Source organism: Raphanus sativus, chromosome 2, assembly GCF_000801105.2.
Source record: "Raphanus sativus cultivar WK10039 chromosome 2, ASM80110v3, whole genome shotgun sequence".
NCBI lineage: Eukaryota > Viridiplantae > Streptophyta > Magnoliopsida > Brassicales > Brassicaceae > Raphanus > Raphanus sativus.
This window is the reverse complement of record NC_079512.1, coordinates 26,860,607-26,884,437: the sequence shown is the minus strand read 5'-3', so window position 1 is coordinate 26,884,437 and position 23,831 is coordinate 26,860,607. Positions and strand designations below refer to the sequence as shown.

The 23,831-nt window shown below is 38.1% G+C and overlaps 5 protein-coding genes across 6 annotated transcripts; 3 read left to right on the top strand and 2 right to left on the bottom strand.

Annotated features, from left to right (window-relative positions):
* Positions 1–551: 551 nt before the first annotated feature.
* LOC108824728 (aspartyl protease family protein At5g10770) lies at positions 552–2,468 on the top strand. The gene is made up of 3 exons (XM_018598124.2): positions 552–802; positions 965–1,420; positions 1,519–2,468. Exons 1-3 carry the CDS (start codon positions 637–639, stop codon positions 2,337–2,339), a joined length of 1,443 nt encoding a protein of 480 aa, XP_018453626.2. The 5' UTR covers positions 552–636; the 3' UTR covers positions 2,340–2,468.
* A 3,907-nt stretch (positions 2,469–6,375) lies between these two features.
* Positions 6,376–8,592, top strand: LOC108842596 (probable protein phosphatase 2C 69). Of its 2 annotated transcripts, XM_057002833.1 has the most exons (9): positions 6,382–6,531; positions 6,638–6,672; positions 6,893–7,020; positions 7,093–7,191; positions 7,285–7,443; positions 7,573–7,659; positions 7,745–7,836; positions 7,913–7,987; positions 8,061–8,592. In XM_057002833.1, exons 3-9 carry the CDS (start codon positions 6,948–6,950, stop codon positions 8,373–8,375), a joined length of 900 nt encoding a protein of 299 aa, XP_056858813.1. In that variant the 5' UTR covers positions 6,382–6,531; positions 6,638–6,672; positions 6,893–6,947; the 3' UTR covers positions 8,376–8,592. The 2 variants fall into 2 exon arrangements, with proteins under 2 accessions (XP_018471070.1, XP_056858813.1); XM_018615568.2 differs by having other exon boundaries at positions 6,376–6,672.
* A 48-nt stretch (positions 8,593–8,640) lies between these two features.
* LOC108842595 (AAA-ATPase At3g28600) lies at positions 8,641–10,338 on the bottom strand. The gene has a single exon (XM_018615567.2). It carries the CDS (start codon positions 10,242–10,244, stop codon positions 8,790–8,792), a length of 1,455 nt encoding a protein of 484 aa, XP_018471069.1. The 5' UTR covers positions 10,245–10,338; the 3' UTR covers positions 8,641–8,789.
* Positions 10,339–11,444: 1,106 nt separating this feature from the next.
* Positions 11,445–13,423, top strand: LOC108842597 (uncharacterized protein At1g32220, chloroplastic). The gene is made up of 10 exons (XM_018615569.2): positions 11,445–11,576; positions 11,786–11,903; positions 11,973–12,061; positions 12,184–12,239; positions 12,335–12,390; positions 12,491–12,584; positions 12,658–12,737; positions 12,815–12,857; positions 12,935–13,026; positions 13,106–13,423. Exons 1-10 carry the CDS (start codon positions 11,521–11,523, stop codon positions 13,283–13,285), a joined length of 864 nt encoding a protein of 287 aa, XP_018471071.1. The 5' UTR covers positions 11,445–11,520; the 3' UTR covers positions 13,286–13,423.
* A 113-nt stretch (positions 13,424–13,536) lies between these two features.
* Positions 13,537–18,174, bottom strand: LOC108842593 (histidine kinase 5-like). The gene is made up of 9 exons (XM_018615566.2): positions 17,700–18,174; positions 16,365–17,144; positions 16,191–16,247; positions 15,398–15,926; positions 15,196–15,326; positions 14,887–15,112; positions 14,017–14,807; positions 13,765–13,929; positions 13,537–13,671 (listed from the first exon to the last, which is right to left on the bottom strand). The coding sequence occupies exons 2-9, from the start codon at positions 17,076–17,078 to the stop codon at positions 13,549–13,551; spliced, it is 2,736 nt and encodes a 911-aa protein (XP_018471068.1). The 5' UTR covers positions 17,079–17,144; positions 17,700–18,174; the 3' UTR covers positions 13,537–13,548.
* Between the last annotated feature and the right edge of the window lie 5,657 nt (positions 18,175–23,831).

Here is a 23,831-nt window from a genome sequence, read left to right as displayed (position 1 = left end):
TTTGATACATGAAACAACACAAGGGACTCCCTACATAAGTGAGGTTAACAAAAAAAGAAACAACGTAAGTGAGTTCTGTACCACCCATACAGGGGCCCACAGTTTCGACGTGTGTGCAAATTCAAATTAAAAAAAAAATAAACTGCTGAAAAATATTTCAACTCAGGTCATTGGGCATTGACTTAACATTGCAATTGACTCAGGTCAGTGGCGTACTTTGCAATTGAAACTTAGGTCAGTGCTTAGTCAATTATTTAAGTGGAACAATTCAACCCGTCAAGAACGGCTAGAATTAAGTACTCGGAGACTTGGAATATAGACACAGAATGACATTACCATTTAATGGAATATTGGTTATATAACTTATAAGCACGCCAAACTTGAAAACTTGGAGTATAGAGCCACAATCACATAATAGTATGTCGTTGACTATAACAACCCCTTTAGTACGCTGGACTGAGTCTGAGCTGGGGACAAAAGCTTAGATAAAAACAAAATGATGCCCTGTCCATACTTATGCCGTAGCATAGATCTTAACCACAACATCCACTAGCTAGATACTTTCTTCAACAAACAGATTGGTTATAAAAGGACCAATCAATTGCATGTAATATTGTAGCTGTGAGAGATAGCAAAATGAGCTTTATAAATAAATTGCTGAATATCATAATACTCCTTTGTGTATATCTCAGCAGGGATTTTATTGTGGGAGCTCAAGAAAGAGAGAGTGGAAAAGTTGATTATCATACAATCCAGCTCAGCTCTCTTTCTCCTTCATCGTCTTGTGTTCATTCTTCAAAAGGTGACTATTTTTAGTAAATTAATTCTCTAAATGATTCATTCTCTTTATACACGAGATAGAAGAATACACCGTTAACACCATCTGTCAGACGAACTATAATAGATAACAAGTTTACTCTACTAGGGAGTCTTTGGTGTTGTTTAACATGAATTTCTTGCTCAGAATATGTTACTAAGTCGTCGCTACGCGTGGTGCACAAGCACGGCGCGTGCTCGCCTTTTGGGAGCGGCAAAGCTGTTAAACTCGACCACGCAGACATCCTCAGACGCGACCAAGCACGAGTGAACTCTATCCACTCAAAGCAGTCAAATAATTTGGGAGACCGACTTACGCAAACCGGTTCCAAAGATTTACCGGTTAAGGACGAGATCAAGAGCAAGGAAGATCTCGGTTCAGGGAGCTACATCGTGACAATCGGAATCGGAACACCTGAACACAGCCAGCCACTGATCGTAGACACTGGCAGCGATTTGACGTGGACAAAGTGCAGGCAATGCGGTAGATATACAAGTATAAAGTGCCACTCCAAAGACAAACTCATCTTTAACCCTTCCTTTTCTACTTCCTTCGACACAGTATCGTCTACGTCTCCAGTGTGTAGTGATCTCAGATCCGCAGGTTCGATTTGTACATTTTTTTTTCTTTTTTTTTTGCATTTTTTGTTTCCGCCGGTTATGTCTAATTAACCGAGTTTTTAATTTCATCCCCTCGATTAGATATACATAGAGATTGTAGGGCGCCTCGTTGCTGCTACGGAATCAAGTACACCGATACTTCGTCCTCTTACGGATTTCTCGCCAAGGAGAAGTTTACCGTAACAAGCGCCGATGTCTTCGACGGCATTCACTTCGGTTGCAGTGAAAACGAGGCTAAAATTAACGGCAAGACTGCTGGAGTTCTCGGCCTTAGCCGCCACGTACTCTCGTTTCCGTCGCAGACGGCTAAAACATACAATAATATATTCTCTTACTGTCTCCCTTCTTCCGGCAGAACCGGCCTTCTCACCTTCGGATCCACCGGAATCTCTAAATCAGTCAGGTTCACGCCGATGATTACCTTACCAGACACGCCATACTTATATGGTCTTGATATCGTAGGCATCACGGTCGGAGGTAAGAAACTGGAGATTCCATCAACCGTTCTCTCAAAACCCCGTGCTATAATCGACTCGGGCACCGTGATCACTCGCCTCCCTCCCAAGGCTTATGCGGCACTGCGAAGCGCGTTTAAGGAAAATATGAGGAACTACACGACTACGTCAGGGGTAGAACTTTTGGACACTTGTTACGATCCCAAAGGTTTCGACACGATGGCTGTCCCGAAAGTTTCCTTCTCCTTCCGCGGCGGCACCACGGTTGAGCTTGGCTTAAATGGGATTTTGTATCCGTATGATGCATCGCACGTTTGCTTGGCGTTTGCAGGCAATGACAACGATGGTGTATTCGCCATCTTTGGAAGTGTTCAGCAAATGACGCTACAAGTTGTGTATGATAAGGCGGGAGGACGGATCGGGTTTGCTCAGAATGGTTGTAGTTAAAATGAGAAAACGAAATTAAAATGGTTACACTTAATTTAAGGATTTAGCACACAAATTATATTTTTATTATTACTAGAAAACAGTGCGTAAATGCTCGGGAATAGTAAACTTTTACTTTTTACTTTTTTATTTTTTGTTTCATATTTAATTTTGCTTTTCATTACCATCGTGTTTTACACAGCTTTATAATTCTAATGGTAAAAGGACAAAGGCAAATTGGCGTAAGAGACAGTAGAACTCACTCACGACGTTCCAAATCTATTAGTAATTATATTTCTTTCAGGTCATAAATTGTCTAAATTAATTCCGAGCTACGCATCAAAAAAATCATAATGGTAAAGTTCGGGTTGTTAGCCCAATTAGCCCGATGCCTCTGTTGATGTGTGTCCACATCAGTATCAATCACATTACAACAAAATATTTGTGGAAAAAACTATTTCATTTATTTGTGCTCTCATCCCAGTTTACTTGAAGATTCACTGAGAACTGAAAAATATTGCTTCAAAGTTCAAATTAATTAAGATAAGACTGTTTATACCAAATGTCATATATAGAATGTACAAGTCAAAAATATATCTAGTAGGTGGACAAGAACCAAAAAGGAGTAACACATGAGTGCACATATACTCTAAAATGCTCATGAAAGGTTATTAAAATCTTGAAAACAAGCTTATGGGGCTCCATTCCTTGTGCAATGAAAACTTTGTACCAAATCAAGTATTCAACTTTGAAACTGCCTCAATTGCTTTGATCAAAGCTCCGTCCACAACCTTCTGGTCGTCTTTTTCCCTTGTGTAAACACTTTCTGAGAATGAAGAGAGGAGCTGTATTATGTTTTTTTTTTTTTTTTTTTGATATCTCTGGTGTCTGGGCAGCCACTTTCCCAAATATCCCCCGAAGGGGTCCAGCGCCCCAGCAGTAAGGATGTTAAATCGCTGTGGCCGGGTTTCGAAGCTGGGTGGCGGGCACCTCAGCCGAGGTTCCATTACCACCAGGCTACGAAGCCCGGTTTGAACCTTCCACCAGTAAGCCAAATTAACTAGCACCAAATTAACTAGCACCTACAACGAGGTGCCAAATTAACTAGCACCTACAACAGGCTACGGAGCTGTATTATGTTTTTCATCAGAAAAGTTGATATATTTCCCAACGAAGATTGTTACCTTTCTCTCTGCCTCAAAGACTGATAGACCTTGGAGTGTATACGTAAGGACACGAGAGGAAGGCAACACGTAGATGAAGAGGACAGAAGTGAAGAAGTACAAGGGAGAGCTTGAGATAGAAGCGTAACAGAAAACAATAAACTTGAGTAATATAAATAGCAGACTTATTTGTATTTTGCTTTTGGGTTTTTATGGAGTTTGTTTAGGATATTTAAGCAATTTGCTTAGGATTTATGCTCAGTATTGTACTGTTTACAATCTGAGAGTAATAAAAGGAAAGTATTATTCAGATAAAATACGTCCAGGGCTCCATCAGAGTTTCCTCTCTTGCCTTGAACCTACCAGCAAGGATGATCAGCACTGTCCCAGGGTGATGCTGGACCTGCGATACAATCATATTCACAAGAACAAGCCTACTCAGACTACAGCGTATAAATATTCAATATCTTGATTCTCTGTGGAACCAGCCTAATAACATGTAACCGAAGTTGAGAACATGCAAGAGATTAGAAAAAGACAACATGTTAAATAAGGAGTAGATAATTAATTTGAAGCAGTATTAACCGCCTTCTCCTGAGCATACATTTACCATCTATGCAATCTATTCACTGACATCTAGAAACATCGCATCTCTACGTTCATAAGCTTTATAAACGTAATTTAGAAAGAAAAACAGATGTTATTAGAGAAAGACATGCATTGACGTCTGCCCCCTGTAGCTTCCGACCCTAGAAACAGCGAAGCTTTAACAGACGAAGCTTCCAAGTTGCGTAGTTGAGGCTCAACATCGGATGACATGATCTATCCTCCGTATCTTATTTTCTCTGACTTTGAGATTTTCAATTCCTTCCATGGCAGCGTTGTCACCACCACAACTTTCTTCTTCTTCTTCTTGCTCTTCTCTCTGATCAACTTTATGATGTTGGTTTCTCCTCTCCGTGAACGGTGACAGCGGTGGTGGTTTAGACTCGTGGCGAGATCTATTAGAAATCAACTGTAGGTCTGTAGCATCGAATTGGCCGGTTAGGGCAGATTATGATTATGATCCAAAGCTTTTCCTTGGGACTTGGATTAAGAAGCGTTCTTAGAACACAACGACTGTTTAAAAAGGTACCAAAAGAGGTCACCATAAAGGGTGCATCAATTAGAGAAGGGGTGCGTCGATTATAGAAGAGGTGCGTCGATTTGTTGAAACAGTTAGATGACGTAAGATTTGTGATTATAAAAAAATCTTGTCCGTCGGATTAGAAGCAGTGATAAACTCAAACGTATGATCAAACTTTTTTTTTCCTATAAAAAAATGCTGATGTCATAAGAGAACAAAATTAGGTTTGCTATTATATATAGATTTAAGTGTGTAATTTGAGTGAGCACTGGTAGATATATTTATTAATAGTTTTATATGTATATGATGAAACAACACTTACTGAAAACATATACTCCATCCATTTCAAAATGATCCATGTTTTAAAAAAAAAATATTTATAAAAGATACTCACTACGTTTCATTTTAATTGTTGTTCTAGTTTTATACAGACAGATTAAAAAAAATATAATTTTGTATAAGATAAAAACACAATTACCTATACATATAACCATATTTCAACCAATAAAAAAATAAAATGGAGAATTTTTTTAATAAATTTTGCATTGAAACTCTAAAACGACACTTATTTTGAAACGAAATTTTTTTTCTATAACGACAATTAAATCGAAACGGAGGGAGTACATATTTTACAATGCATTTAATAATGATAAATTGTAAACTTTAAAGACATTAATTGTGTTCAATAAATTTTGATTGGTTAAAATTATGAAAACTAGTTAATAACGAATAATAATGTATTTATGATCAAAAGTTTACATATTTTCTTAATATGTGTGAAAATTCTAAAACATACATTATTTTGAAACAGATGGAGTGTATAATAAAAAAATCTTATCTATAATATTTTGAATTCATACATACTATTAGATAACCAGATTTTGAATATCCAGAGATAAAATATTAGATAGTTATGTATATAATTTTAGATCCAGAAAAACTAAAACTAAATAACACACATCCTAACATTCAGTAAAAGCTAATTAGTTAGAACAGAGATGGCAATTTGTAATTTTTATTTATTCCCAATTTCTAATCAAAAAGTTCAACCTATGATATATACATTCTACATTGTGATCTTTGTGTTTTAAAATCTGACTATTCAATATCACTTACATCTTAGATAAAATGGTTGATCCAAGACAGTGGTTCCACTCTTGGTTACATCTTCTAGTCAACTCTCTAGCTCTCTGCAGTGCAGTCAGCAGTAGGATCTTGGTCAGAGAGACATACATTTATGTGTTGATGGAAACAAAAGGAATACCATTGAAGTTTGGCCTTACCCTTAACTCCTTAAGACAAATGTGTGAAACACCACTGAAGGATACCTGCCATATGAAACCACCTATAGTCAATGATCTATTTGTAAGAGACTCGTACGGAAACATAGATCAAGAAAGCAGGTTGATAAGAACCAAAATTGATTTCTGCTTTAGAAACACAAAGACAAACCAAAACTTAAGAATGAATTCAAGAGCATCTTCTAACTCACCCAAAGACCCCATTGATTCTGTTCATTGTTCGGGCCTACTATAGTCTTATCTTAAATGAAGTTGATAAAACTATAGGCTCATGGGCTCATCTTTTTTTTTTAAATATTGCAAAATCAACAAATAAGGTCTACCGACGATGGTCAATGTTGATGTGTTAATAAAAAGATTAAAAAGTCAACACACCGGTTAACGAGCGCCACGTGTCAGTACCTGTCGACGCGTCATTGGTTAAAGCGGTTTTTGACTTGTGTGTGTTCTGTTCTTCTTCTGTGATCTTTCTATAATTAGCATGAAATCGTTCGCCGGAATAAGCTCTCGAAACGTCGATCATCTCTCTTTCCCCTTTTCCCTTTTCTCTATTTTTTTTTCTCAAACACGTGAATCTCCCCATCTTCTTCTTCTTCCTCTCTCTCTCCTCGTGATTCTTTCAGGTTAGACGAACATCCCGAGCAGATTAACCTTTTGAATTTTTTTTGTGGAAGGAAGTTAATTATGGGATATCTGGATTTGGCGGTGTCGTGTTCAAACCCGACGCAGACCGTTGAAACTCCGGCGAGCGGCGGAGGTCTCAGGTTCGTCAATTCATCTCATAACTGCCTCTTGATTCATTCATGTGAAAATCATTTAGCTAATGTTTTTGAATTTTGATTCTAGTTGTGGTTTCACTTTGTTTCTCGATTGGAATTTGGATCTCGCTACATATCTAACTCGTGATTGTTTCTGTTTGATTCATTTGAATTATCGTCATCGATCTTTGTGTGTTTTGTACATTAACACATGATTCGGTTTCAGCCAGAACGGAAAATTCAGCTATGGATATGCGAGCTCCACGGGGAAGAGATCGTCCATGGAAGACTTCTTCGAGACGAGGATCGACGGCGTCGATGGACAAATCGTTGGTTTATTTGGAGTTTTTGATGGTATGTTTCTCTTCAAGAACAACAAGCCTCATCATCAATAAGAAATAATTGTTGTTTTTTTTTTTGGGGCAGGCCATGGTGGAGCCAGAGCAGCTGAGTATGTGAAGCGTCATCTTTTCACTAACCTCATCACTCATCCAAATTTCACCTCTGACACCAAATCAGCTATTAGTACTTTCTCAACAAACTTTTTTTTTTTACTCAATTAATGTCTTTTATTCCATGCTGCACTCTACTAATTTGCGTTTAAATTTTCTTTTTCAGGTGATGCTTATAACCATACAGACTCTGAACTTCTCAAGTCAGAAAATAGTCACAATAGAGACGCTGGTTCCACTGCTTCAACAGCTATACTTATTGGTGATCGTTTGATTGTTGCCAATGTTGGTGATTCAAGAGCTGTTATCAGCAGAGGCGGAAATGGTAAATTTGATTATTTAGATCAGTTTCCATTGTTTAATTTTCTTTCATTTGTAATTTAAAGGAGAAAGTATCTAATATCGTAAATCTTGTCCCTTTGATGTGTAACATGATTATGTGTGTTTACTACAGCCATTGCGGTGTCAAGGGACCATAAACCTGACCAAAGTGATGAGCGTGAAAGGATTGAGAATGCTGGTGGGTTTGTGATGTGGGCAGGTATGTGCTTCATACTTTTTTTCTCTCAATCGGATAGTTCTAAATTTTATGTGTGTTTGGTGTTCTCATTCATTGATTTGAATAGGAACGTGGAGGGTTGGAGGAATTCTTGCAGTTTCTCGGGCATTTGGTGATCGTCTTCTGAAGCAATACGTTGTTGCGGATCCAGAAATCCGGGTATTTTCACTTCGTGGCCTTTTATTTTGTTCCAGCTGACAGATTTTCCCAAACCCTTTTTTGTCATTGGATACAGGAGGAGAAGATTGATGAATCTCTTGAGTTTCTGATCCTAGCAAGTGACGGGCTATGGGATGTTTTCTCTAATGAGGTCTGTGACGTTTAAGTTGCTTCTTTTTTACTTTACCTCTATAGTTGTTTATAATCTTCATATTTTTTTGCAGGAAGCAGTTGCAATGGTTAAGGAAGTTGAAGATCCAGAGGAGTCAGCGAAGAAACTTGTGGGAGAAGCAATAAAGAGAGGAAGCGCAGACAACATCACATGTGTCGTCGTTCGTTTCTTGGAGACGGCTTCGTCAAGCCACGTCAGCTCCTCGTCATCCGATGAAGCCAATTTGATGATGATGCCGCCAGTTGGAGACCTCAAGCTCTCATCCAGTGAAAGTAAGCAAGTCCAGACAGAGAATGTAGCGAGTCGAGAACCAGGCCCTGCAAGTAGTGAAATGAACGTTAATGGTTTAGCAGATGAGAGCGGCTGAAACTCGCTTATGAGTTTTCCAGAGGAGATTAGTGACCGATAAGGTAATTAGCGTTCCCTCAAAGACAACAGCAAAACAAACTTACAGATCCTTGATTGTGGTTGCATTGCATTTTAGGATTACATGTGTATTTAATATGAAATGTATGTTTATGATTACATCTATTTGTATTTGGTTATGTATAGTTTATCTATATATATTTGGATTTGACTCTTCATTTAGGTTTGTGTTTGACACTTGCTAATTATTATTTGAATATTGGTCTTCAAAAACACAATTTTCTTAAAGCTCATTTATCACTTTCAGACAGGATAAATTCAGGTAGTAACATACTAACATGCTGAAGACAATAATAGAGTCTATCAGACTATTATTACATAAAGATTATAAGATAGATAAAAGTCGGAGGTTGTCCTAAAACAATCCACGAAACATTCCGAGTTTCTTGCCACCAGGTTTCTTCTTGTGATCATCATCATCTTGATCTCTCTGTTCCTTCCTCCTCCTCTCCAAACTCTGAACCAAGTCTGTAAGGGACCCGTCAACATCTACTGTTTGATTCTTGGCCATCAGTTTCTCAGCGACATCAGCTGGAGCCATCTTTGTATCCTTGAGCAAAGACTCAATTTCACCAAACAGAGGATGAGAATCAACATCCAAGTAGTTCTTGGCTAAAACCTTGAACGCCTCGAAACTACAATAAGACAACTCAATATGCATATCCATCCTTCCTCTCCTGATCAAAGCCGGGTCTAGTTTCTCCATATGATTCGTCGTGAAAACAATAATCCTCTCCTGACCACAAGCCGACCATATACCATCAATGAAATTCAAAAGCCCAGAGAGCGTGACTCTGCTCTGGTCCTGATCTTCTTTCCTTTGTTCACCTTCTTTCTTGACTCTCAAGTCACCGTCTCCCTTCTTTCTCTTGCCCGTTAGGTCTACAGAACAATCGATGTCTTCGATCACAATCATTGACTTGCTTGATGTCGCGGTGAGAAGTTTCCTCAACTCCGAGTTAGTTTTAATAGCCGTGAGTTCGATATCGTAGATGTTATAGTTCAAATGATTCGCCATAGCCGCGATCATTGTGGATTTACCGGTCCCTGGTGGTCCATACAATAGGTAACCCCTTTTCCAAGCTTTCCCAATCTTCTTGTAATAATCTTTCCCGTTTCTGAATGCCTCGAGATCGTTCAGAACTTCTTCTTTCTTCGTAGGATCCATAGCCAAAGTCTTGAAACTCGCCGGGTGCTCAAAATCAATGTGTCTCCACAAGCTTCCTTTGTTAGTAGCATCCCAGTTGGAACTAGGGTTGTTCGTGAACAGCTTCGTCTTCTTGCTCTTTGCCTCGATTGATATCCCTTCTTCCACCACATGCTTAATGTAAGATCCGGTCACAATCTCCAACCCACGTCTATGGAAAGTGAGCTTCTGAGTTCTATATCCATCAGTACTAGTCACAGTCTCCCACCAGACATGAACACCTTGGTACACATCTCTGACTTTAGCCTCGTCACGTTTCAGGACTAGACCTTTGCTCTCTTTGACCTGACTTGCCTTGAGCTTATGGGCTTTGTCGATTGCTTTGGCACCAAGGTAAGTGTCGATGGCAGCGAAAGCGTGGTTGAAATGGTAGTACCCTTCGTACTCTGGGAAGCTGATGACAACGTAAGGAGAGAAGAAGTTAATGATGTGGTCGGAGAATCTTTGGACGAATGAGACTTGTTGGAGTGTAGACAAAAGGAACTCTTTGATTGCGATCTTGAGGTGATCAGGGAACATTTGCTGAAATGTTGCCCAGAGGAAGAACAGACTTGCCATGCTCGAACCAAATGTTCCCATTGCACCTCCCAATCCCATCATCATCGTCAAGACACAAGTTTCTGTTTTTAAATCTTTTTTTTTTGGATTTGGATTGGATTTGTTTGAGTTTGGTGTTTGGATTAGCTCCGAGTACTATGTCTTATTTATAGACGATATAGACAGTTGACCAAAAAAAAAAGACGATAGAGTCAAGTCCATTAGAGTCAACTTGGTCGGCACTAACAAAAAAATATCAAGAAAAATAATTGAAGCCTTACTTCTTTGGTAAGGTTTTTTTTTTATCGACTTTTGGTAAGGTTTTAATTTTATTGCTGGTTTTATCCAACTAAATATTGATTTCTGAATTGTTTGATTACATAAGGTTTCATTTTACATTTTAAGAAAATTAATGTTTTTTTGTCAACAGAAAATTAGTTTATATTTGATATGTTAATTACAAAAACTTAACATCTGGCATTTGGAAATCAAAACTGTAGTAGACAAGAATCCATAGAATCTGGTTTAATTATCTATAGGCCATTATCCTGTCTGTGGCCGGAACATGACAAGTCAAATTTCATGTTAGTTTTTTATAAAAAATTATATATTGCAGTTATGATTTTATATCTAAACAACTTTAATAAATTTTTTTATCAATACTGAAAAAGAAATTTGAGTCAGTAAAAATGTGATCAGTGCATAATATGATAATCAACAGATCCTAAAGCTAGTATTTTTGAAAGCACTACTATCACGTGGTTACTAATGAGCTATGATAACATAAACACACCCCCAAGTACAACGCAGATAAGGTAGCAAAATTCAAGTTTAAAAGGTATCACGGTGGAATTTCTGAGCTTCTTCGTGGGAGATGTGACTTTTTAAGCAAAGTTTTTATTTTTTGAGTTTGGTAAACTCTGTTTTCATGTGAACATACTTCAGAAATCTCTATATGGTACGGCTGAGAAATTATTATGCATCTTCTCTGATGATTGTGTCAAGAACGTGTGTATTGTATCTTAGTCAAAAAAAAAAAAAAAGAACGTGTGTACTTTTATGGTAAAGACGACAAAACTGCTAAAAACAAAGATAGAGATTTACGTCGATGTAAAAAAAAGAATTGCTCTGTTACTTGCTTTGTTATCTGGCCCATAGAATAGATTATAAGCCCAGATAATTTCACATGGAATAGATCATAAGCCCAAACAATTTGCCAGGAGTCGGATCCACGTGGAGAGCTGTTAAGAGGCGACGTGTCATCAGTTATAGCGCTCTTTACGACGTCTTGCTTTATTACGTGGCCGTACACTACTCCTCCGTTACTGCTCCGAATCCAAAAATGAGGACGATCGCTTCGCGTTTGATCAAATTCAAATCGTCGATTCCCCAGTCACGGTGAGTGGCTCTTCCTCCATCAATCTATCTTCCACATAATCGTTTTCTGGAAACTTTGCAAAGTTATCTAAGCAAATCTGTGTCGAGTAAAATGCTGCGCATTTAGGTTCGGTGGAAATGATCTAACTCCTTAGAAAAATTTAAGCTGATTTGTGTGTAATCCATACTTGCCTCGTCGTTTGCAATTGTGATCATCGTGTTGCTGTTAGGTTCGTTCCTGGCGGTGGGAGGTATCTGTCCACAGACTCTAACAACAAAATCGATGAGCCTTTTAATGTGGAAGAATCAGAGACTGTACATGTGCCTCCTCCACCTCCAACTGAGAAGGTATACATAGTGATTATCTGATTCATTCATGATCTTGGAGCTGACGGCGCTTTTGGATTCTTTTGTCAGTTGCTTGTCCTTGGTGGAAATGGATTTGTGGGATCGCATGTCTGTAAAGAAGCTTTAGATCGCGGCTTATCTGTCTCTAGCCTTAGCAGGTATTCTGTTATTGACTTTGATTGTTGCTCAAAGTTGAAGCTTCTCGTTTAGCTAATTTGTGTCAGATGTTGTTGATTTATTGATTTGTGATAAACCATTTTTGTATGGGGTTGTTATATAGATCAGGTAAGTCGTCTTTACAAGAGTCATGGGCTACTAGAGTAACATGGCATCAAGGTACTACTCTTTCATCCTCAACATGTTTTAGGAGCTTGCTAGATTATTTCCTTTTATCTTCATTTACCTCTTATGTTTTACTCTTTTTTCCTCAGGAAACCTTCTGTCATTTGATTCATTGAAAGATGCTCTTGATGGCGTGACTTCTGTGGTATGTTTTTTTCTCCGTTTTCAGGAATCATTTAGAAACTTGCTTATCTAGTTAAACTGTAAATTTTTTTTATAAAGTGATTCGGGATGAATCGTTGCAGATATCTTGTGTTGGTGGTTTTGGTTCAAACTCGTATATGTATAAGATTAACGGGACTGCAAATATCAATGCAATTAGAGCTGCCTCAGAGAAAGGTATGAGTGTATTTCTATCAACAATAGCCGCCGGCATTCTAATTTGAGTACAAACACTTTGTTGAGAGAGCAGGTGTGAAAAGATTTGTCTATATCTCTGCTGCTGATTTCGGACTAGCCAACTACTTGTTGAGCGGATACTATGAGGGAAAGGTATCTAACAGCTTTTTGCATAACTCTTTTTGGTTTATGGTACATTGTCTTAAAGACATATCTTTTGTTCCTTATAGCGAGCTGCTGAAACCGAGCTGCTCACAAGATTTGCTTATGGAGGTAAAGCTTTCATGTTATAATTACGAAACTCTCTCTGACTCCTAACCGTTTTTTTCTTTTTGGTTAATGTTATGCAGGGATAATCTTGCGGCCTGGTTTTATATATGGAACCCGCAGCGTTGGGAGCATGAAGATCCCATTGGGAGTCTTTGGTTCGCCCATGGAGATGGTAAGAGCTTCCTTCTCTATCGCAGTATCTCTCAGAAGGCAGCCTTCTTTATTCATTACGCTTGTTGCTTTTTTTGTAGGTTCTTCAACAAGCAAAACCGCTGAACCAGCTCCCGTTAGTCGGACCTTTGTTCACACCTCCGGTGAATGTTGAATCGATTGCAAAAGTTGCGGTTAGAGCATCTACTGATCCCGTCTTCCCTCCCGGGATTGTGGATGTTCATGGAATACAACGTTACAGCCAACAGAAATCGAGATAAGCATCTTCTTGATTATATGCTCTCTTGTCGTTTTTTGTAGAGTTCGGCTCCTTTACTCTTGTTAGATTTCAACGGTGAGAATAAAACCGTTCTGTTTCTCTCACCATGAATAAATAAAGAAGACAAGCTTTTTATTGATACTATACATCTCTAAGAGAGCAAGCTACTTTGTATAGCTCTCCAAAACTTTTTTTTTTCCTACACATTTTATACACAGCAAGCACACATACCACTCACTCAATTCTACCAAACTCTGGAATCTCTCAATGCAGATACTTTTGTAGACACTCTTTCAGTTTTTGCAACGTTACAGGTTTCGAAATAAACGAGTCCATACCATTTGCATAACATTCTTCTGAGCTCTCTGCTAATGTGTTTGCGGTCATCTGCAAAAAAAATCCACAACCCATTTTACTCTTTTTTTAAGTTAACCATTAGAGAGCTCTGTGTTTAACGTGATTCGAGGAAGATGTACTAACCGCGATTATTGGCAGCCGGTTTGTGGAACGCACATGAAGTTGCTTGTTCTCCAGTTTCTTTGTATCTACTCCGGCTTCTACTGCAGCATCCCAAGTTCCAGATTCTTCGTACGCACGGATCAGTCTTGTTGCTTTTAAACCATCCAGAACTGGCATGCACACATCCTGTGAACCCCAAGTTTTGATTCATAAGCCTTTTAAGATTAAGTGAATTTTAAAAGGACAAGTCTTTGGATGTTAGAGACTACTTACCATGAGTACCAAGTCGTAGCTGGAGCCGTTAATAGCAGTTATGGCTTCTACTCCATTATTAGCAATATCAAAGGTATAGCCTAATTGCTTCATCATCGACTTTGCAACCATGATGTTGATTTTATTATCTTCCACGAGCAAAATGTTTGGCTGCTTTATTGTCTCTCTGACCTCTGGCTCGGTTTTTACGTCTTCCCTAGGAGATGAAACTGTAAGCTCTGACTCCATTTCTGAGCTAGCTTGTGAACTGCTACAAGATTCGCTTTCCTTAGAGGGACATGGACCATTCCCATTCTCATATTCAGGACAGTGACCAGACCGGGTTTCGTGTCTTGCTTCATCCATGTAATCTCCGTTTTCAACCTGAACAGCCTCGCTTTGTCCAGTGTTGTCGACAAAACCGTTGATGAGCTTAACAGGACTATTGAGCATAACTTTATGAGGTAAGAAGTTATTGCTGATGACCGGTCCACCATTAGAATAGATAGAACCTAGAAGCGGTTTAAACTGGAAATATCCTTCTGTTGTGTCGTCTGGTTCGGGTTGATGATCCACCATATCAGAGAACTCTTCTTGATCATCCGAATGGTCATTTGCTGTTGCAACTTTGTAGGGTAATATGAACGTGAACGTCGAACCTAAGTTGACCTGGCTTGTCACAGTGAGTTGACCTCCCATTAGCTCTACCAGCTGTTTACAAATCGCAAGACCAAGACCAGTTCCACCGTATTTTCGTGCATGATCAGCGCTTGCTTGCATGTACTTCTTGAACAAACAAGGAAGAGCATTTTCTGCACAAGAACACCAAAACATGAACCGGATTAATAACTAGCTTACCTGTGGTTAGTTCTTTAGATGTTCCTTGCTTACCTGGGATTCCAATTCCAGTGTCATAAACATCACAGCGAATCCACACCGAAGTCTCGGCCATACCGTTTTGTTCTTGAGCGTCTGCATTCAGTGTGTTATCACTAGCAAAGGATGGTTCTGGTATCACTTTGAGTTTGATCCCAACCTTTCCTTGATGTGTAAACTTGATAGCATTGCTGATCAAGTTGGTGAGAATCTGCCGGATCCTTAGAACATCTCCAACTACCTGAACATGTAAAAAGAAGTTAGATGACAATGACTTTGGCCACATCAACTCTTTTGGAACAATTGTGTAGTTTGTGTGTTAACCAGAATAGGGACTTCATCTGCAATGTTCCCTTCTAATGTCAAATCTTTCTTCAGCGACGCAGCAGCTGTCTGAAGCACATGCTTCACCACTTCTCTTGGTCTAAACTTTGTAGCTTCTAACTTCATCACACCTTAAAAAAACAACAACACAAGAATCTTGAAACATGATCGCACAACAAGATCAAAAACTTGAAATCATTACCTGATTCAACCTTGGAGAGATCAAGAATGTCGTTAATAAGCTGAAGCACCAAATCACCAGAAGAGATCATGACATTCAACAGCTGTCTTTGCTCTTTATCAAGCTTTGTAGTAGAAAGTATCTCAGCCATACCAACTACACCTGACAAGGGTGATCTTATCTCATGAGACATCGTAGCCAGCATTTGCTTAGCTCTCATTGTCTCCTCTGTGATGTGAATGGTCTTGGTCAGTTCTGATTCCATTGCCTTTCTCACTGCGTTGTCTTCTCTAAGTTTAGCCATTTTTTCTCTCTTTCTCACCTGATCGGTTACTTCCATGCCCATGTAGTTAATACCGATTTTCTCACCAGCTTTGTTGTAAACAGGCTCAACGTATATCAAAAATGTCTTTGAACCAAACAAGTCTGTCTCAAATGTGATCTCTCTCTTTGAAGCTTTTCCTTTTTCAAGAACCTCTCTCTTGAAATCTTCAGATTCTTTAACTCCACCTCCATGGAAGATCTCAACGTCTGTTTTCCCCAAAATGTCCTGAACATTAACATGATCAGTAAACGAGAAGACAAACAAGAACTTAACAAAAAGTTTTCTCTTTATTATCTCAATTTTATTTTGCTATCTTTTCCTCTATAGTAGAAAAACTTTATATTAAAAATGTCATTTGCTCCAATATATTTTCTAAATATAGAGTAAAAAATCGAAAAATACTGTTTTTCTCAATAAATACAAAAAATGGAAGTGAAATTGAGTAGTTTTGTCTCTAAATGGTATTAAATAGGTTAGAGATGTTCTTACATGTTCTCGTAGAGTAGGAAACTTATTGTAGATGAACAAGTAGCGTAGATCTTTATCCTGAAACCCAAGAAAAAAGAGAGAATCAGAGAAACATTACTTTAAAGATCATTTTTACTGGTGCACCGAAATTTAAGTCACTCCAGAATCAATTGTGAATCAAACATTTTATTTAACCTGATGGCCCATAACAATAGGAGCATTCTGAAGAATGAAATGCAAGAACCCTTCAGCTCTTTTAAGGTTCTGAGTCAGCTCTTCGACCGGTGCGGAGTGACTCTCCATGGTCTTCAAACTCTCGTTAAGCTTCTCAATCAATCTCCTCTCTCTTTCGGTACTCGCTTCAAGCATCTTCTCCAGACTCAACGCCTTCTGTTTCCAATACGCAACCGTGTCAAACTCCTCATCGACCTCAATCCTCTTCCTACCAACCAACGCGTCACTTTTCTTCTCCTTAAACCTGCGGAAAAGATCGCTACTCTCATCCAGAACCGGAACGTTCTCAGGCTCTTCGGTTTCGAAGTTATGCTCCTCTATGATCTTAAGCTCTTTGGCCTCGGCTTCTTCTCTCTGCTTGGTGAGAATCTTGAGCTCTTCTCTTAGCAGCCTAACCGCGTGGTCCTGCATATACTCCCATTGTTTCACGAGGTTGGTGAGCTGAGAGGAGCCTTGGTCGGTGGTGTTCATTAGCTCAGGTAAGCGTTTTAGATCCGCCATGGTGCGTTTCTCGGCGATGTCGACTTCTTTTAACGTGTCTGAATCTCCGGCGGGTTTCTCGACGTTGAACTGGTTGTCTGGTTCGGTTCCTCCGACGTCTTCAGGCCACATGGAAGACAAGACTTCGACGTCCATCTCGTCGATCTGATGATCAGTCTCCATCTCGCAGACCATTTATTATTATTCAGAGTTTCTCTTCTTCATACAAAGACCTAAACACTCTCCAATACAAACAGAAATCTGTATCCATCACATTTCAGACACACAGACATTACAAGTCAGAACAATCTATCTTTGTCTGAAAAAGTACTCAAGCGTGTGGACCAATATGGATTTGGAGAATAGCGGGAAACTTTTAAATTACGGTTAAAATTAAATAAAAAAAAGGTGAAGCTTTGGGATAGATGAAAGTTTTTGCAGAGTCCCCCCAAGAAAAAAAAAATCTGGATCAGTAATTTTTGCTCAGATTGATAATATCAGCGAACTTGGATCATAGATTACATTAAAAATATATATCAGGCGGCTTTAAAAAAAAAACTGAAAATCAAATTTTTTAAAAAGGATGAAACTTTATGAGTAATGATCTGAAAAACAGTCCAGAGAAAGAAAACTCAGGAAGATTGATTGGATCATACATATATATATATATATATATATATAGATGGAGTCAATGGTGTAAACAGAAAGATATGAAGAAGAGAAGAAAAAAAGGTTTGATTGAAATGAAGAAGGAGAGGAAATCACCAGGCAAGAGAAATTAAGGAGCAATGGAGTGAATTGGATCAGAAGTTTTACCTTATACGCGGTCAGGCAGGTCACCGGGAAATGAAGAGAGAGAAGGAAGAAGATGAAAGAAGAGAGAGAGTAGATCTGAAGAGAGTCGGCGTCGTCTTTGAGTAGAGTAAATAAAACTTCAAATGAGCATTGGGAAGAGAGAGAGGTGCATGTGAATTGTGAAAGATAGGAGATAAAACAAATGCGATTTCACGGAGAAGACGAGGGAAAAGAATTATAAAAAAGAAAAAAAACCAACAAAGAGCATGTGCTGTTTCCTCATGAGACAGAGAGGTCAATGTATATTATATTCCATCTCTGTCGACTATCTCTTCTCTTCTCTCTTTACTCTGTGCACGTTGGTTTACTTTCCAATGACCCAATCAGAGTATCGAATGACACAGAATTCGACACGTTTCGATCCCGTCTCATAATTTCTACTGCTCTCTCTGTTCTTCCTAAAAGTCCTCTGCTTTTTATGAGGTGGCGCGTTCACGTCACGCTCCGATGAATTTTAAGGACCCCACCTTTTTTAAATGTATCGAGTAGAGTGTAACAAGAACTTGGCGCGGCAATAACGATCGTTTTATTAAACCGGCGGTATATGGGCCAAACATATACTTTAGTTATTGGCCCGATTCTTTTATAAACCAAAGTACCAAACCAATCGACTAACCGGTGCATAGAAATGAGACTTTAGTCTACAGTTTGTAGATTTTTTTTTTCACTTTAGTCAGACTACAATATGCATCTCTATTCCCTAAGGCCACCATGCAACAGTATGGTAGTCAGGTAGTAATGTAGATACGACACTAACACAGACTAGGTTACATGTGCATGTCACTCATGTATTCTTTTTTTTTTTGGTAAACCACTCATGTATTCTTTATAGCACAAAAAGAGATAACACAGTAGATTTGTATAATGTTGCGCTTTCCGAAAAGTACGATGGATGAGTGATGATCCGATGATTATAGTAACAAGTGAATGATTTATTTTGCTTCTTTCCAAATAACTTAAAGACTATAAATCGCGTGGTTCTACTTCTTCTTTATAGTCTCTGTAGAATGTCATTCGACAAAAGTACACAAAGATTCGAATAGGTTCATGACATTCATTTTTCATTTCATTAATTCTTTTCAAAGCTAGCACATGAACCACAATGTAACGAACATACTATAATATTTAAACTATAGTCGTCAGTTCAATTTCAGTTGGAAAGTACGATCAATAATTTTTTAGCAAAAAAAAAAATGATCAATAATTTGAATCTTGTTAAATGATACTCCCTCTGTTTCTGAATAAGTGTCATTTTAGAGTTGTGCACACGGATTAAGAAATCATTAAATTTTGCATATTTTCCATACAAAAACATCATTACCCATGTATCTTGACCAATAGAAAAATAAAATACAGAATAAAATTAATAAATTCTGCATCGAAATTCGAAAACGACACTTATTTTGCAACGAAAAAAAATCTCTGCAACGACACTTATTATGAAACGGAGGGAGTAAATCATAAAGACGGACGACACTACGTATTAAAAATGAATTGAAACCCCCACATAATTCTCACAATTAAATCGAGCGGAGAACAACTGTATTTGCATAGTATTAGTTGTCGAAAATCAATCTCATTTCTATAATACTCCCTCTGTTTTTTAAAGATAGATGTTTTAGAAAAATAAATTGTTTCACAAAGATGTATTTTTTATGTTTTCTATACAAAAATTGCAAATTTCAATAAAATTGATTGAATTTATTGAAAGACTATTGGTTAAAATGCATTGGAATTTGATAATTTCTAAAAATGATGTATGGTTAATGTGTTTTCTTAATATGTGTGAAAACACCAAAACATACATCTTTAAAAAACAGAGGGAGTATTGAATTTAATAATTTAAAAGTCATCAGCTATAATATTAATATCCTACAAAATAATAATAATGATCAAATTGATAAATCAGAACTATTGGTGATTAAAGGGCCTTTTTTGTTTAACAGCTTACATACTCCCACGATCTAAAACGGCGCTCGGAGGCTATGGTCCCGTCCCCGTGGTTGCTAGTTGCTACTAGTATATAAACGTCATGTGATAAGCCCACATGTGCCATATCATCCTCATAGTTCCCACGTGGAACTATCACCGACTAACACGTGTTGCTGCTCTTTTCAGTATGTTTCTTCTGTTTGTGTTTTGTTATGCTCTAGCGCCAAAAAATATGGACGGTGAGGAGGAGTAGGGATAATGTTATTTATTTACGAGTTGGCAGAAGGACGAGAATGTGGATGGAGACACGAATCCTTAATCAGCGGATTTGTTTATTAATTTAATTTAACTCTTGACTAAAGCAAGACTATCCTTTTCAGCTTTCTTCCTGATAATTACTTCTTACATATATTTTTGTGTGTAACGCTGGATTTGAGAAAGTAATTACCTTTAAAATGTACTCCCTCCGTTTCATATTATTTGTCGTTCTAAGTCTTTGCACACAGATTAAGAAAACATTTAATTTTACATATTTCCAAAATAAAAATACAATTACCAATACACATTAACCAATATAAAAATAGAATAGAAAATATTTTCAATAAATTTTGCATTGAAAACCGAAAACGACGCTTATTTTGAAACAAAAATTTTGCTCTAGAACAACATATAATTTGAAACGGAAGGAGTATATTGTTAGAGGAATTGCTCGCACTAAGTACTTGTGCGTCTAACATTAAAGAATAGTATAGCTCGTTAGACTTAATCCATCTCTTTTATTTATCTTTGGTGCAAGCAGGCTTAAACCTTCTAAGGTTACCATGGGTACATGTTTTAACAAGTTTTACTGAACATACGGTACATTATTTGAATAATGATCAATCCTTGTGAATAGGCTGCCAATTGTTGGTGACGCATACATATATTCTTGTTGTGAACGGCTGTGCTAGTTTCTATAAATAATATCAAATTGATAAGTTCAATATAATATCCAAGTGATGTCATCCGTGAATCTTTAAGGGTAAGATAACAAACTTAGGTTTCTATCATTAACAAGAGTACAAGACCATAAACTTCGCATTACAATAGTTTCATATTACAGTCTGGTTAGTACTTTTATTTATACTATTATTACCCCTAAATCCAAGTCTATTACTATTGTTATTTCATACTTTTGTTCTATTATTAAAGAAGATTAAAATAAAAGTTGATGATTTATCATGAGTAGGGCGGGCCTCAGTCAGAGTTCTTTACATTTTTGTGCTGACAACGAATTTTTAGGTATCTTAATCATAAGTTTCGATAATAAATCACTCGGGAAGATAGATCTAAAGTAATTCTGTTATATAATGTTATTTTTTTGTATAAAAGTTGTAAACTCTTCTGTACACCTGAAAAACTATCCTAAAAATCTGTTTATTTCTTTCTTTTTGAAAAACTATCCTAAATCTGATAGTCCGGCCATAATCTAGAGAGGAATCGAGTTTATGTTTGATTGCATCATTAATTCAATATTTTATATCTCCCTCATAATGAGGTACATGTTCCCTGATGGCTGCAACATTCCATTCTTTAGAGATGGGATCGAGCAGACTGTTTATGCAAAGAAGTTGGTTATCGCAAGTTGGAGGGCCAAATGGAGAGAGGGGTTCTGACAAATCTTAGTTTGGGATTAAAATTAACTTGAATATTATTGATCATGAAGCTTGGTATTTATACCAAGAGAAGTTACATGAAAATAAGAAAACTTAAAGCCTAAGCTATCTAGGAAAAGAATAGAAAACGTAATAGGAAAATAATGGAAATCTTCATCTAAATCATATTTGTATGATTTCCAATTCTCATTGAACAATACCTCCCCTCAAGTTGGAGCATGAATGTTATCGATGCCCAACTTGAGAAGAAATGCATCGAACTCCTTCCGCCCTAAAGCCTTGGTTAGAATATCTGCTACCTGATCATGAGTAGAAACATGAGTTGTTTTAATGACGCCATTGAGTATTTCTTTACGAACGAACTGGCATATGATTCCCATGTGTTTAGTTTGCTCGTGAAGAACAAGATTAGCACTGATGTGTAACGCAGATTTGTTGTCGCAGCATACTGTCATAGGCGCTTCATGTGTGAAGCCTAGTTCCGAGAGAAGTCCTTTAATCCAGATCAGCTCTTTTGTGATTGCTTTCATAGCACAGAACTCTGCTTCAGTTGATGAAAGAGACACTGCATTCTGTTTCTTTGTTTTCCAACATATAGGAGAATTCCCAAACTGTATGATCCAACCAGTGAGTGAATGACGAGAAGTGGGACATGCGCCCCAATCGGCATCGCACCAGCCAGTAATGTGAAAGGTGGTGTTGGCACGAAAGAGAACACCTTGCCCAATGGTCCCTTTTAGATATCGTACAGTTTTGACAGCTGCAAGCCAATGTTCTTCTTTTGGCTTCTGCATAAACTGAGATAGTATATGAACGGAATAGGCAATGTCCGGTCGTGTCGCAAGTAGATAGATGAGGCGCCCAACCAGTCTGCGATAACGTTCTGGATCAGGCAATAGATCACCTTGCGCACGCCCTAATGTATGGTTTTGATCCATAGGTGAGCCAGCCGGTTTGCAACCTAGTAGCCCGCACTCTGTGACTATATTCATAGTATACTTTCGTTGGCACAAATAGATTCCTTGAGGACCCCGAGCTACTTCTAGACCAAGAAAATACTTAAGAGGTCCAAGGTCTTTCATATAAAAACATGTAGAAAGATATTCTTTGAATGAATCGATGGCAGAGGGTGAGTCTCCAGAGATGATCAAATCGTCAACATAAACAAGAATTCGAAGTGTGGTGTCATTCCTTGAGTAGACGAACAATGAGTGATCTGAATACGTTTGAGAGAAACCGTATTTCAGAAGAGCTTAAACTAACTTGGCAAACCAACATCGGGGAGCTTGCTTAAGACCATATAAGGATTTTCGAAGGCTTTACAGACTCTAGTTTCATTTCGAATTTGAAAAACCTAGAGGCAACTTCATATAAACCTCTTCCTGGAGATCCCCGTGGAGAAAGGCGTTATGAACATCCATTTGATGGATTTCATGATTCATCTTTGCAGCAATATCAAGAAATAAGCGGACAGTCGTCATTTTTGCAACTGGAGAGAAAGTTTCGGTGTAGTCAAGACCTTCTTTCTGATTGTTTCCTAAGACCACAAGGCGAGCCTTATAACGCTCAATAGTCCCATCAGAACGAAGTTTGATCGTATAAACCCACTTACAACCAAGAGCTCTCTTGCCTGGTGGTAATTCTTGAAGATCCCATGTGTGGTTTCTTTCAAGAGCTTCGATTTCGGCTTTCATGGCATCACGCCACACTTTGTCTTTCATGGCTTGTTTGAAGTACTTTGGTTCCATGTTGGTTGATAAAGCGATGATGTAGCTGCGATGTTTAGTAGAAATACGATCATAAACCAAATAATCAGATAAAGGATAACACGAACCTGAAGATGCCGATGGGATGGAAAACAGGAAAGAGGAAGCAGAGGGATTTGCAGCAGAGGGGATTGCAGTAACAGAGTTAATGACGAAATTGCGATAACGAGTTGAAGGCTTGTGTGTTCGATGTCCGCGTCCCAAAGGTTCTGGATTCGTGTCATGATGCTCTGTTTCAGACGTACTAGGAGTTTCATTGTGTTGGATATCAGTAACTCCCGAAGTATCTGAAACTTCTTGAGGCAGAGTTGTATGAGAATTAGGTAATGTATCATCTTCATTGTCTGTTCGTGATGGTAGTATGATCGGTGGCGAGATAGGTGGAGATGACGTTGCTTGTTTGTCAAGGTAGGGAAACACGTGTTCTTGGAACTCAACATCCCGTGAAATAAACACGGTTTCATCTTCTAAGTCAAATAGTTTCCAGCCCTTCGTTCCCGTCGGATATCCAAGTAGAATACATCTTCGGCTCCGTGATGCAAATTTATCTCCTTTTGTGTTCTTGTTGTTAGCGTAAGCGAGACAACCCAATACACGGAGATGAGATATCTTCGGAGGAATGCCATATAATATTTCAAACGGTGATATGTGCTTGAGCAACGTTGATGGTGTGCGATTGATTAAATGAGCAGCAGTCAAGACACATTCTCCCCAAAACTCTATCGGTAGATTTGCTTGAA